The sequence below is a fragment of the Adelges cooleyi genome, unplaced genomic scaffold (genome assembly GCF_023614345.1).
Source record: "Adelges cooleyi isolate 19-005CV unplaced genomic scaffold, UGA_ACOO_1.1 ACOO_flye_CR_arks_rails_tigmint_CR_PRNA_30, whole genome shotgun sequence".
In the NCBI taxonomy this organism is placed as follows: Eukaryota; Metazoa; Arthropoda; class Insecta; order Hemiptera; family Adelgidae; genus Adelges; species Adelges cooleyi.
The window spans coordinates 6,136,855-6,148,861 of NW_026095971.1; the positions used below are offsets into that span (position 1 = coordinate 6,136,855).

Below are 12,007 nucleotides of genomic sequence, written 5' to 3' on the forward strand. Positions count from 1 at the left end.
GTAACAAAATCAATAAAATTTTAATGTATAAACGTCTTTTATATTTTCGTATATGCATAGGTATACATAACTGAAGAGAATTATGGTTTTGGTGATGGTTTCAATTGCTTGCTTAGATTCCAGCATAATTACTCATTATCACTGAACCGAAGAATCACAAGGCAAATACAAAGTACCGTAGATTGGGATAATAGCCTAATGACTGTAACAATATTAACAATGGGTAACAAACAGTTAATTGTCATTAAAAACAGTAGTAGTATATTATCATTAGCAGCGGCTAACAAAGTGTAGGCCAAAGTATTTTAAAGCCTTAACTGCCTATTAAATTAGCTACAATCAATACTTTTTTATTTACTTCGTACATAACACAAATATTTATAAAATAAAACAATTAGAGCGACGTTTTGATAGCCGTAAGTCCCCGGTAAATTGGAGGGGGGGGCGTTGGGAAAAATTATTTTATATAGCTGGTATAATATTCAATTTTATGTATCATGTTTTAGACCTACTTGTTCTCAATCCATTTCTCTCCAACGATTTAGTTCCAAACACGTCTCACGTCTATGCTCTCATCCACTAAAACTACATTATCCGCAACAATATTTTGTTAGGCGCCAATAGATGCATCACCCTTATCACCCTGTCCGTCCTTAGTACTCTCATCCACTGCAAAATAAATATTATAAGCATGTGCTTAATGCTGACCCTTGATGTACACTTATTCTAACTGTAAATTCTTCTGTTTCACTACACACGATCTTAACACTAGTTTTCGAACTTTTTACAAATCCATTATTATTATTACATTATGCATTTTTGAGACACTCTCCTCTTAAAAACAGCTAGTAATACCTGTTTTAGCATTGTTATACTATCGGTACCATACTATGTGATAAGTGATAACTAAACAATACAAATTCGAAGGATTGGCAATTAACAATATGATCTGGCTAATTTCTCATACAAGTTACAAAATATAAAAAGTTGCAATTTCAGGTCAATTAAAAAAAAATAACGATTTTAGTTTAAATATTATTTTTTAAATTAAAATCAATTTGAAATAACAAGGCCTTTCAGTTTTTTGTACTCTTGTACAAGACGTTTTCCAATCATATATACTTATAAAAATTATTTAAACATACAATCTTTTACGTGCAAATTTCTCCCACGTTCCCAAAATGATAATAAAACCGATTGAATTGATAGAATTTGTAGCACAGGGTCTCCTACCGCCTATTCTATAAAGCTTTTAACTTAAAAAATAATATTTCTTCTCAACTGTTTAGCTGTATTAGGGGTGGGACCACGATACTTCGAATTTTTACAAAAAAACGTTACTCTAGCTATATAAAAGCTTTATTATTAATTAAATACGCACATTAGACAACATTTCCATACATTATTAGATTATTTAAATATGTATCTTTTAATTTTTTTTTTTGGAATTTTCCAAAAATGATTGAACAAATCTTTTTTGAGTATCAATCGTATAGTTAAACACGTACATAATTTTTTGTTTTCGGAAGATGGACAAAAAGCGTTGTACATAAAAAAGAAAATTATTCATTATTACTCAGAGTTTATATCGTTTTACACAAAAGAAGTGAATGAAAGTGATTTTACCTTCAATTCAGTCATGGTGAGTTTATTACTGTTACGTTAACATTTTGGAGAAGTTCTGTTGTCAATTACAATATTTTTCAAGCTAAGACTGTACGGTTATAGCAAGAAGAATTTGACCTATGGCTGTTACGTAAACATCGGGTTGTTTGTCACGTCAGTATCATAATAAAATATCAATCACAACTTTTACAGATACAACTGTCTTGTTTCATTAGGTTATCATTTTACATTCATGCGTCCCTCGCTACTAGACTTATACTGACCGACAAAGAACAAGCCTTAGCCGACATCTACTATATGTACAAAATATCGAAATGGAAACAATACATAGCACGTTTGATTATTCAAATTACATTATCAGTCATTTGGAGCATACTTATGGTTGGATACTTGCACGCTATGAACGATTTGGGCCATTTCAACAACACCACCACCATCGTTGTGTTCATCGTGTTATTCCTGGAAAGCCTTTGCGGAATTTTTTATGGTTGCCAACATCTTTATTAGAATTTATCGATTTCTTGTAACCACTGTTAACACCACTTATCTGTTCACAGGACATATCCTGTGTGCTTTCATAAAATCCATGGTCAGAGTAGACGCATTACTGTACTTGACGTTTTTAACCCTTATATACCTGTCAGGTTAGACCAAACATATAGCAAAAGCTAGGGTTCTGGATAAAATTCTGAACATCATAAACATTTTGCTCTCAAACTAAAATAAATTTGTTGAAATTAAATTGTTTTTTTTCAACAATTACTTAAATTAACAACATTTTAATAAAGTTAAAACTTTTTTTTTAATAAATATTTTTTAATAACTCAAGTAAGTTGTATATTTTGTACAGAACTTTATCCATGCCACTGGTCAAAAACGTTCTTACTTGTAAAAAATTTACAAATTTTAGGGGTTATTTGGCCAACTTGGGAACTAGAAAAAGGTATGGAATGGGACCAAGTGGTAAACAGTTATTTACCGGTCGCATCAGGTATTTCATACGTAAGACGTGTAGTCGAAAAAATGTATATCAAAATGGGAGCAATGTACATTGTAGTTTTTTGGATTCTTATATTAAAGTTTGTAACATTGTTGTATATATATTTTGATGAAAAGAATAAAGGAACAATATACTATTAAAAAAATTCAATTATATATAATCTATAATTAATATTAATTTTTATTATTTACAAAATAATATTAACTCTGTTGACACACATATCTAATATTGTAAAAAATATATATATAAATAATGATGGTTGAAAAAAAATTTACTCGTCTGCCGTTTTCTTACGCAATATAACAAAACCTTCCATGACAGGGGTGAGAGGTTTATAATCGTCAGTGGCGAGCTCAGCACGTTCTCCTACAGCCAACAACACAGGTGTTGTATGGGTGTGCACTCCGGCTATTGTTTTCGGGGTACCTGCTTTGCCGATTACATCAACCGCCTATACAATTAAGATGTTATATTTTACAATAATTTTTTATTAAGTATTATTATGTGGAAACGTTAAACTGAAAACTTACTTGACCAACCCTAACTGATACAGGTAGAGGTTCAAGATCTTCATCTAAAGTGACTAACCATCTTGGGTACATAGCGACGACCAATGTGTAAAGTAAATAATGTGATTTGCCCAAAATTACTAAAACACAATTTCCGTTGTTATGAGTACATACAAACATATATATATATATATAGAAATATGACAGGTTGGTACACACATACAGGGCCCCCACAAGGGGGGGGGGTGGTCAGTGAGTACTAGGGTCCCAGGGCCCGGGGAAAAACAAAATATATGCCACCCCAGTCACTATATCTTTATATAATATTGGTATATAAATAATTTTATTTTTTACTATAATACATAATACTTTTTATAATACATAATTTTGTTTAACAATCGAAATGTATATTATTTTTATTTGATGAGATCGGCCACTTGGCGTCGGTAGGACAGTAGGCGGGTAGGGCGTGCAGCGCAAGCATTTCTTGGAAAAAATAAAAGGGGAAAAAATCCAGGACGATAAAAGAAATAAGTCGGCTGCCCTACTAGTGCTATTTTTGGCATTAGAAGATAATAATTCTTTTATCGACAACCAAAGTCAAAACAACCCGCGATCATAGCATGCATATTAGTTTTTACCACAACCATCAATTTCCCGAGTTGTAGCGGTAATTGTGGTACTGTCTACAGGTGTATAAGAGCAATATAAGCTGTGTAACAAATATTTTAGGTACCTTATGAAAAATAAAAAATAAAATGTTAGAAATTATATTAAAATTATTATAAATACTAATATATAATAAGGGCCCGGATTCATTTACAGTACCGTACTTGAAAAATTCATGTGGGGGGGGCCTGCACACATAGTATACCCTTGCGACTACACCACTGAGTGTTAAACAAATGTAGTTGAGTGTTTAAACTTACTATTACGAGTATCTAAAAAGCTAAACAGTGTAATAAGAAGTCCGGAAACAGCCACGGGATTCATCACTTGTCTATCAGTGTGGAATGGTGACAAAGACAAAGTACCTTTGCCCATATGCGTCAAACCCTGAGCAATGCGCACCATAAATAAGTGCCCAGTGTTCTTTGCGTGATATTGAGCCAACTGTCGTAACATAGTAGCTAATCTGTAATCATAGTACAAGTTATGTAGTCAGTAGTAACTTCTAAAATCAAACATATACATATATATTATTATTTAATATGAATTTACCTATAAAGCTTTTAATATTTAAAAATTTTTTTTTAATGAGCAAGATTTTTTTCAGTTTACACAATCTGTAATTTTTAAAATTCAAGTAACATAACAATCAGTTATCATAATAAGAGTTACTTGAATTTTACAATTTTGCTTTTTTTTAACCAGGGCTTTGTACCAAAAAAACAATTTTAAACACGCTGATTTTAGAACAAAAACCATTATCAGAAACACCAAAATATTTAAGACACAAAAACAACCCATTTAAAATAATGAATTTGGAAGTCCTTTAAATGCTCATTTCAAAAACATTTTTTTTCTTTTACATTCTGATGACGCAGGCCACTTACAAAACCCAGTTTTTTTTCAGTGCATGGTTGCAAAAAAACTAAAACTAAAAATAATTGGCCCATTGTATTCTATTAGTAATACCCAACAGGTGATTGTATTGTTTTTGTTGTCTACTTATCTAGTCGGTCGTCGTTGGCCATGGAGCAATAATAAATATTTTAACGTTGTAATAACATAGAATTATGAAAAAATAAACTATAATTGATAGCCAGTATATTATTGGTTTCAATAAACAATATTATTTAACCACAATGGTAGAATGAAAGTTTATAAAAAACATTTCGAAAAATTTTGAGGTCAGGCCGATGACTGCTTGGTTTAACTCAGGATGTCCCAAATATATATTATATAATGTATGCATATTTTTTGGGAAGATATTCAATTTTTTTATAATGAAGTTTAGAAGTGCTCTTTTAAGCACTTTTTTTTGATGATTTTTTAGTCCTGAACCGGATCACAATTTTGGCCTTTAGCGCATAGAGCATAGAACAACTAACAATTTTGTTATATTGAACAATATAATACCAGAGTTAAAATGTCTTTGTTCAACAATTTTAGAAACCCGTAAAAACTGAAAAAACGGAATCCCGAGAGATTATTTAATTTCAAGACCCTGTTTTAACTTCAGTCTAAAGTCTAAACTTGTAGGTCTATGCAATTTATTTAATTCTTTCTTATTAAAAAAAAAAAAAAAAATGATTAAAAACTGAACAATAAATGTGGTGTTTTCCCTATTCTCATACAGCAATTTTTACTTACCAAAATAACTATAACTCAAATTAAACATTGTATAGGGTAAAAAGTAAATCCTTAAGAAAATATAACTGAACCTTAAAATAAGTCTGAGTTTTCTAAATTCAGTAATACCTTCAAAATGCATATTGATTTTAAATAGAAAATAGGTTCATTGAGATTAGGTTAAACAAAGTTGCCCCGAAGTAATGCCTCACTAGGCAAGATTAAAAGTTAAACAAAGTTATTTATCAGTGTACTAGTATAAATGCTACCACGAGCTTTGGCCACAAAAATGTATTATTGTAAAATCAATACTTTTCCAGCTTTCAAAAAAAAAAACCATTAAGTGAAATTAATTTTTTTACCTAGCATTGTTAGTACCAGCTCCAACTAGACCCATGGAGAATATTGCATTATGAGCAACTTCTTCATCTAAATCATGAGAGTATTTATTGAGAACATCAATGATATTCATTTGAGGATTAGATATTGAAAGCAAGGCAATGGCCAATGGAACAGCTCGCCTTACAGGTGGTTCGCCATACCTTCCCTAAAATAATCATAAAACACATAAAAATTAAACTTCTCAAGTAAAGTTTTTACTATCTAACCAATTGTCCAAATATTCTAGTACACATTTCTGCTCCAGTGTCTTCTCCCATTGCTACTACGGCCACAGCTAAGGCTGCGACTGCCTGCATCGATGAAAGATCTTTACTGGCGGTTTCTTTATTTTTTTCCTTCTCTTTTTCTTTTTCCGCTGTATCTTTTTTATCACTGTCTTTTTCCTTTTTGTCACTTTGCTTCTTTGAGTTTTCTTCTTTCTATAAATACAAAATAAATATATATATAGAAAATTATATATATATAATTAATATCAATATTTAAGAGGATGCTATACATCCAATTTTCTAACGTTTAAACATTCTCACATAGAATGCGTTTTACTCGCTTTGTGATGATTTTAGAGACAAAAATACCCATAACGAAAACGAAATATGACAAATTTTTGGAGAAAATTTCTACAACTTTTTTTTACGTAAATATTTTTTAAAATTATCACTATCTCTAAAATTATTGTTATCTTTTTCGATTTTATAATAGGTGTCTTTACTCTAAAATCACTATGATAATAATACACATTCTGCATTATTTTGTATAGATATAAAACAATTTTTAAATCTCTATCAAGGATTCTATGATAGTCAGTTTAACCTTTGAATTAAGATTTTGCAAAAATTTGCCAATACTTTACTCCGTAGACACAGGCAGTATAGCATCCTATTAATGTTTTTAAAACTTACAGGAGCCGGAGTATAATGCTCACTACATATGTGTAATAACTCTTGAATTTTAAGCACATCGCCAGATCCAGCACAAGCACACATTTTTACAGTCATTTTTGCCATAGACTTAAATGGATCTGCTAACACATTTAAATCTCCATCGAGAGCATCAGCTTTGTCTTTCAAACCTGAGAATAGTCATACTAAAATATATTAAGCCCAATAATTAAAATATTAAGTTTTTTTCAAACCTAAATAACACAGTCCAAGGGCAAGAGGCAAAAATCGAGAATAGTGACCATCTTGAAGTTCAGTGGAAGGTAGATCAGCTAATGTCTGCAGAATACCAGAAATTACTTCTTGGTTAGCCGCACCAACGCTGATCATTCCACAAGAAAGCGCAGCTAAAGCGACAACTTCTGGAGTAGATTTACTATTGGACATAACAGGTAATAACAATGTTATGACATCTTGGCGTCTTGTACCGGCGTACGCCAGTCCTAATCCTATTAGACAAATAAAAAAATATATATTAATAATACATGGAGTAATGTTATTTATAGATTTTTATACCTAAAACAGCTCCAATTCGAAGTAATACGCTTTCGTGCAATACATAGTCTGACAAAAGCGAATAAGCGGGATCACATTCATTACGAACTCCTACGTTTACAATTCCTAAAGCAAGTAATGCACCAGCCTGAAACATTAAAAGTATTGTTATTATTTTAATTTTTACATATTATAAATATACTAATATACTACTATCACAGCAATATCGCTTAGACCTATTTCATACCCATTATAGTACTTGCAATTTGTGGAAATACACGTTTGTTAATAACCATAGATTATTTGGCTCCGAATTTAAGCGCAACAAATTCAAGAGTGTGTGTACAAAACTACTAAGGGGTGAAATAGGGCTTGAACCTATTATATCATAAGACATTTTACCGTTAATTTTGAAGTTCTCCAACTAGATTCAATTCTTTATTATTTTTAAACAATTTTTACATCTTACATACAAAAAACTTTAAAAAAACCATAAATACCTTTATATATTCTTCAGATGTATACAAATATTTGTCTATGGGGGTTAATCCTCCATGAACATCCCACAAATGAATAAGACCAAGAGATGCTGCAGCACTTAACATACCTGAAATAATTTTCAATATAGATATATTTTTGTAAATTATTATAACCCTATTATTTTTTAAATTGAAGTTATACCATGTTGCTTATTTTTGTACATCCATTTGTTGCCATCTTCGACAGACACTAATTTATCACGTGAAAAACCAGCATTTACAAAAGCGTTAACAAAAGTAGATGCAAGATTATGACGAGCAGAATCAACCGGAACATCTAAATTGTATGATGGACGTAAAACTAATCCTTCTAACCACGTTTTGTACACATCGTCTGGAGTCTTTGGTTCTAAAATATCCAACTAATAAAGTAAAAAAATAAATTATAATATATCTCATAAAAATGATAGTTTTGTTAAATTTGTTAATTGTCTTCATTACTTCTCTTGCTAAGCTATTGAAGTGTTCATTAATGTGCGAGTTTGACATAATATTGGTGAGATCTGCTTTATCTCTAGGTTCGTCATTCAACTCCAAACCTACATACTGTCGACCTAACATATAGGCTAACTGCTTCCTCACAACTCTATAAAAGTTAAATAAGAGAATAATAACTATAAGATAAAAAAAAATTGTTGGAAAAATATCAGTAAAATAAGAAAAAAATGTATTCAGAGCTTATAACAACAATAATACTATTATTCTGTACATATTTCATTTTAGGTTATAGTTTTCTAATTTTTTATCGCACTCCTGTATCAAATCACCACAAAGCGCCACTGCACAATAAGTATTTAAAACTGAAACTGTTATAATTGTCATTTATAAACCAAAATGTTACAATAATTAAAAAAATAAATAATAGTAGTACAGCATACGATACGTTTGCTTTTTTTGGTGAACATTTTGAAGAATGAACACATTCTTTTACACGTTTACATAGTATACAGCTTTCATGGGTAAAAAATTCAATTGTATTAAACTTTGAAAGAAAGTATAAACGTGTTATTTTTGTATAGAACATAGAGATCATTATATTCTTTGTTCTAAATAAGAAAAATACTCACGGATCTTGGCAAGCAACAAAAATTTTTGACATTGTATCTGTGTCATTAACAGACATAGCCAAACATAAAGCTCTTGGGTATTCTTCAAACTTCAAATAGTGTTTCATTACTTCATTATAAATGTTGGTTCTTTCCGGCTCAACGACATAAATAGAACAACTAAAACCATTTATATTGATATAAATAAATTAGGACAATAAAAATATAATTTCATACTCAATACAAATGAATGGTGTGAAATAATTACATTTTCATAGGTTTAAAAATAATTTACTAATCTATTTTTTTATTGACAACTTACTTAATTAAATAAAGACAAACTTTTAGATAGTTTGATTTGTCGACTTGCAATAAATCTAACCGATCAATTTCCATTAACAAATCACAAGCTTGAATTTCAGCATTATGTTTCATATCAAATGCTACAATACTTTTAATAAGTGAAAGTAACTGAGTTTTGTTTACTTGATCGTTACTCCATTCCTCAGCTATTTCAGTTTCTAGTTGTCTATTATTTTAGAACAAATAAAACAAATATTAATTCAACAAGGAAAATCCTATTTTAAAAAGATAGTAAAATTAAATTAAATAGTATAATTTTAACACTAACCTCACATATTCATGACCCCAATCTCCAACATCAACTTCTCCTGCTCTTAAGCAGTAACGTAATGTATCTTTTAAGCTTTTATCTTGACCCATTGCCAATATGGATACCACTGAACATAATAAAGCTTTTGTTTTTTCATCAGTTTCAATCGTATCACATCGTTCCTTCAGACGTGAATAGTAACCACGCAAGAATTTCAAAGGTAACGGTACACTTGTCATAGAGGTAGTAGATGTACGAATTAATTTACGCAATGTTTCTAGTGCTAATTTATATAGTGTAGCATCTTTCTCCTGGTTAAATTATATATTATTAAAATTATAATGTTTATAAAAAGTTAACAGTTACAAATATAATAATAATAACTTGAGTAACTCACTAAAAGCCTTTCAACTAGCATATGCAATTCTTCTTCCAATCTTTTGTCCTCCTCGGACTAAAATTACATTTAAAATTACAAAAATAAGTACTTGAAAATTGTATTAGATATTCAAAACTTTAATAGATCTAAAAAAGACATGAAAATTCAAATAATATATTACCATTTCTTCGGTTTTCTTCTCTGCCTTCTTCATAATTATGAACAAAGTATTCCCAAAGTAGTCTTTATAGTTTTAATTAAATCGCGAGCTTCTGCAAAAATGACGAGCACTATATTTGTTGACAGTCGATTGTTTCTTAAAAACCGTATTCGTTCATTAGAATGACAAGCAAAATAACATTACAAGTTTCTATCAGCATTCAGATTTCAGAAATATGCAGGGGTTGAGGTATATGTTAGGTTATGGTATTACCACGGTATATAATTTTAATTAAAATAAACAATCAAGTACAAAGGTTTTTTTTTAATACTAGATCGCGCTATACGTAACTATTGGCGTTTGTCAGCAATTATTCAGCTGGGTCGGCGAGGCATTGATTAAATCCAATTTTTATTCAATTTGTATTTTATTAATGCCTTATGGCGATTGGCGTCCTACCATATCCGACTTTGGTGGAACGGTGCGGTATGACTCAGCACGTTGCTGTTCTCGGTGGTTGTTCACGGCTGATGCTTTTCAATATAGGCACATACATTTTTTTTGGAGGGTCGCTCTGTCACGTCCATCTCAGTGTACGCTCACCTTTGTAAATATAAGTATGTAAATAAGGCTGTGAAGTAAAAATTTGGTTATAAGGGAAATTTACTATTTAGTGAATCCCTGAAAAATACAAATGCAAAAAAACCACGATCGAATTGCCTCGGTGGTTCTCGAGTTACAAACCGAAACGCCATTATAAAAAAATGGAAACAAAAAAAAAATCGACTGCATTTGTAGTTAATACTAACTAACTCGATTCGTAGATAACACATACATTTATGAGGGCTATTATTTTTTTTAACATACTAATGTTGCTAAAAAACTAATATTAATATTTAATAAGAAATAGTGTAAATTATTTCATATAACATTAATTAATTATAATTTATAAAAATAATATACTGCCATGCTTGATGCTAAGTAAAAAGGCAGTAACCCCAAAATGTCAATTAATCGCAAGCTGACAATTTTTCAAATCTTTAACTCTAGTAAATTCATGGTTTTACTACTTTTTTGCTTCTAATTTAGATTTATTGCGTTTTAGTTTCTGAAATGTAAATAATATTAATTACTGTATTTTTTTTTAACGTAATAAATGTGATATGTGTATATACATAATACATACAACTGTGATTTAATTTTCAAATATAAATTTATTTACCCTATGGTATTTTTTAAGTAAAATATACAATAATAAAAATATAGTAACCCGGAAAACTTAGATATAGTTAAAAAACTAATGATGTAAATTATCACTTGGGTGTTTTTAGAATAGCTCAAAGGCTACATAAAAAAATGTGCCGTGTATATATATATTTATATATTTCAAAGTTAATTTTAAAAAACGTTACGATAAAAATTGAAATTTTTTATAATAAATTGTTTTTTCTATAACCAGAAAGAAATAGCGGTTGCTGGTTAGTGATTATACAATTGCGGATTGGAGGTTACTCATCATGACACAGGACACTGCAAATTTAATCATTCACCTACACGGAAAACCTTGAGTGAAAGTTATATATTGATTATTTTGATTGATCGCGTAGGCCGTAGGGATCGGATTGCTCTGGTCGGAAATTATAGTAGCCAAAAACTATTGTAAAAATTATAAATACAATTCCAGAATCCAATAAGTATCTTTTAAATCACCTTGAGGGGATTGAAGCGATCTGTTTTTTAACGTTTTAGACCTAAAAACCCTGACAAAATTACTCCTACTAAGGATGGTTCGTTTTCAATTCTGTAAAAATATTTAAGTTTATCAGCTTCTTTTCTAGATTATTGAAGGAATCGATTTTTCATACTTCATTTAAAATTGTATTAAAATCATATTTTAATTACTCAAATTTATCAATTTTTAGGTATTCACCTTGTCTTTTTTTAAGTAGCATTTTTAAGTAAATAAATCAGTTATTTAAAAATCGACATCCATAATAACCGTAAA

General features: G+C 30.0%; 1 protein-coding gene across 1 annotated transcript; it reads right to left on the bottom strand.

Moving 5' to 3' along the window:
* Positions 1 to 2,757: 2,757 nt before the first annotated feature.
* Positions 2,758 to 10,212, bottom strand: LOC126838797 (26S proteasome non-ATPase regulatory subunit 2). The gene is made up of 16 exons (XM_050573509.1): positions 10,024 to 10,212; positions 9,861 to 9,917; positions 9,482 to 9,774; positions 9,173 to 9,379; positions 8,872 to 9,030; positions 8,246 to 8,390; positions 7,947 to 8,166; positions 7,766 to 7,872; positions 7,287 to 7,413; positions 6,965 to 7,219; positions 6,732 to 6,901; positions 6,039 to 6,251; positions 5,793 to 5,977; positions 4,065 to 4,270; positions 3,157 to 3,275; positions 2,758 to 3,077 (listed from the first exon to the last, which is right to left on the bottom strand). Exons 1-16 carry the CDS (start codon positions 10,054 to 10,056, stop codon positions 2,898 to 2,900), a joined length of 2,676 nt encoding a protein of 891 aa, XP_050429466.1. The 5' UTR covers positions 10,057 to 10,212; the 3' UTR covers positions 2,758 to 2,897.
* Between the last annotated feature and the right edge of the window lie 1,795 nt (positions 10,213 to 12,007).

Coding starts and splice junctions, on each gene's coding strand:
- LOC126838797 (XM_050573509.1), bottom strand. CDS start 10,056: ATGAAGAAGGCAGAGAAGAAAACCGAAGAAATG. Junction 9,380..9,481: donor TGGGGTCATGAATATGTGAG/GTTAGTGTTAAA, acceptor CTAAAATAATAG/ACAACTAGAAACTGAAATAG. Junction 4,271..5,792: donor GCTGGTACTAACAATGCTAG/GTAAAAAAATTA, acceptor CTATGATTACAG/ATTAGCTACTATGTTACGAC.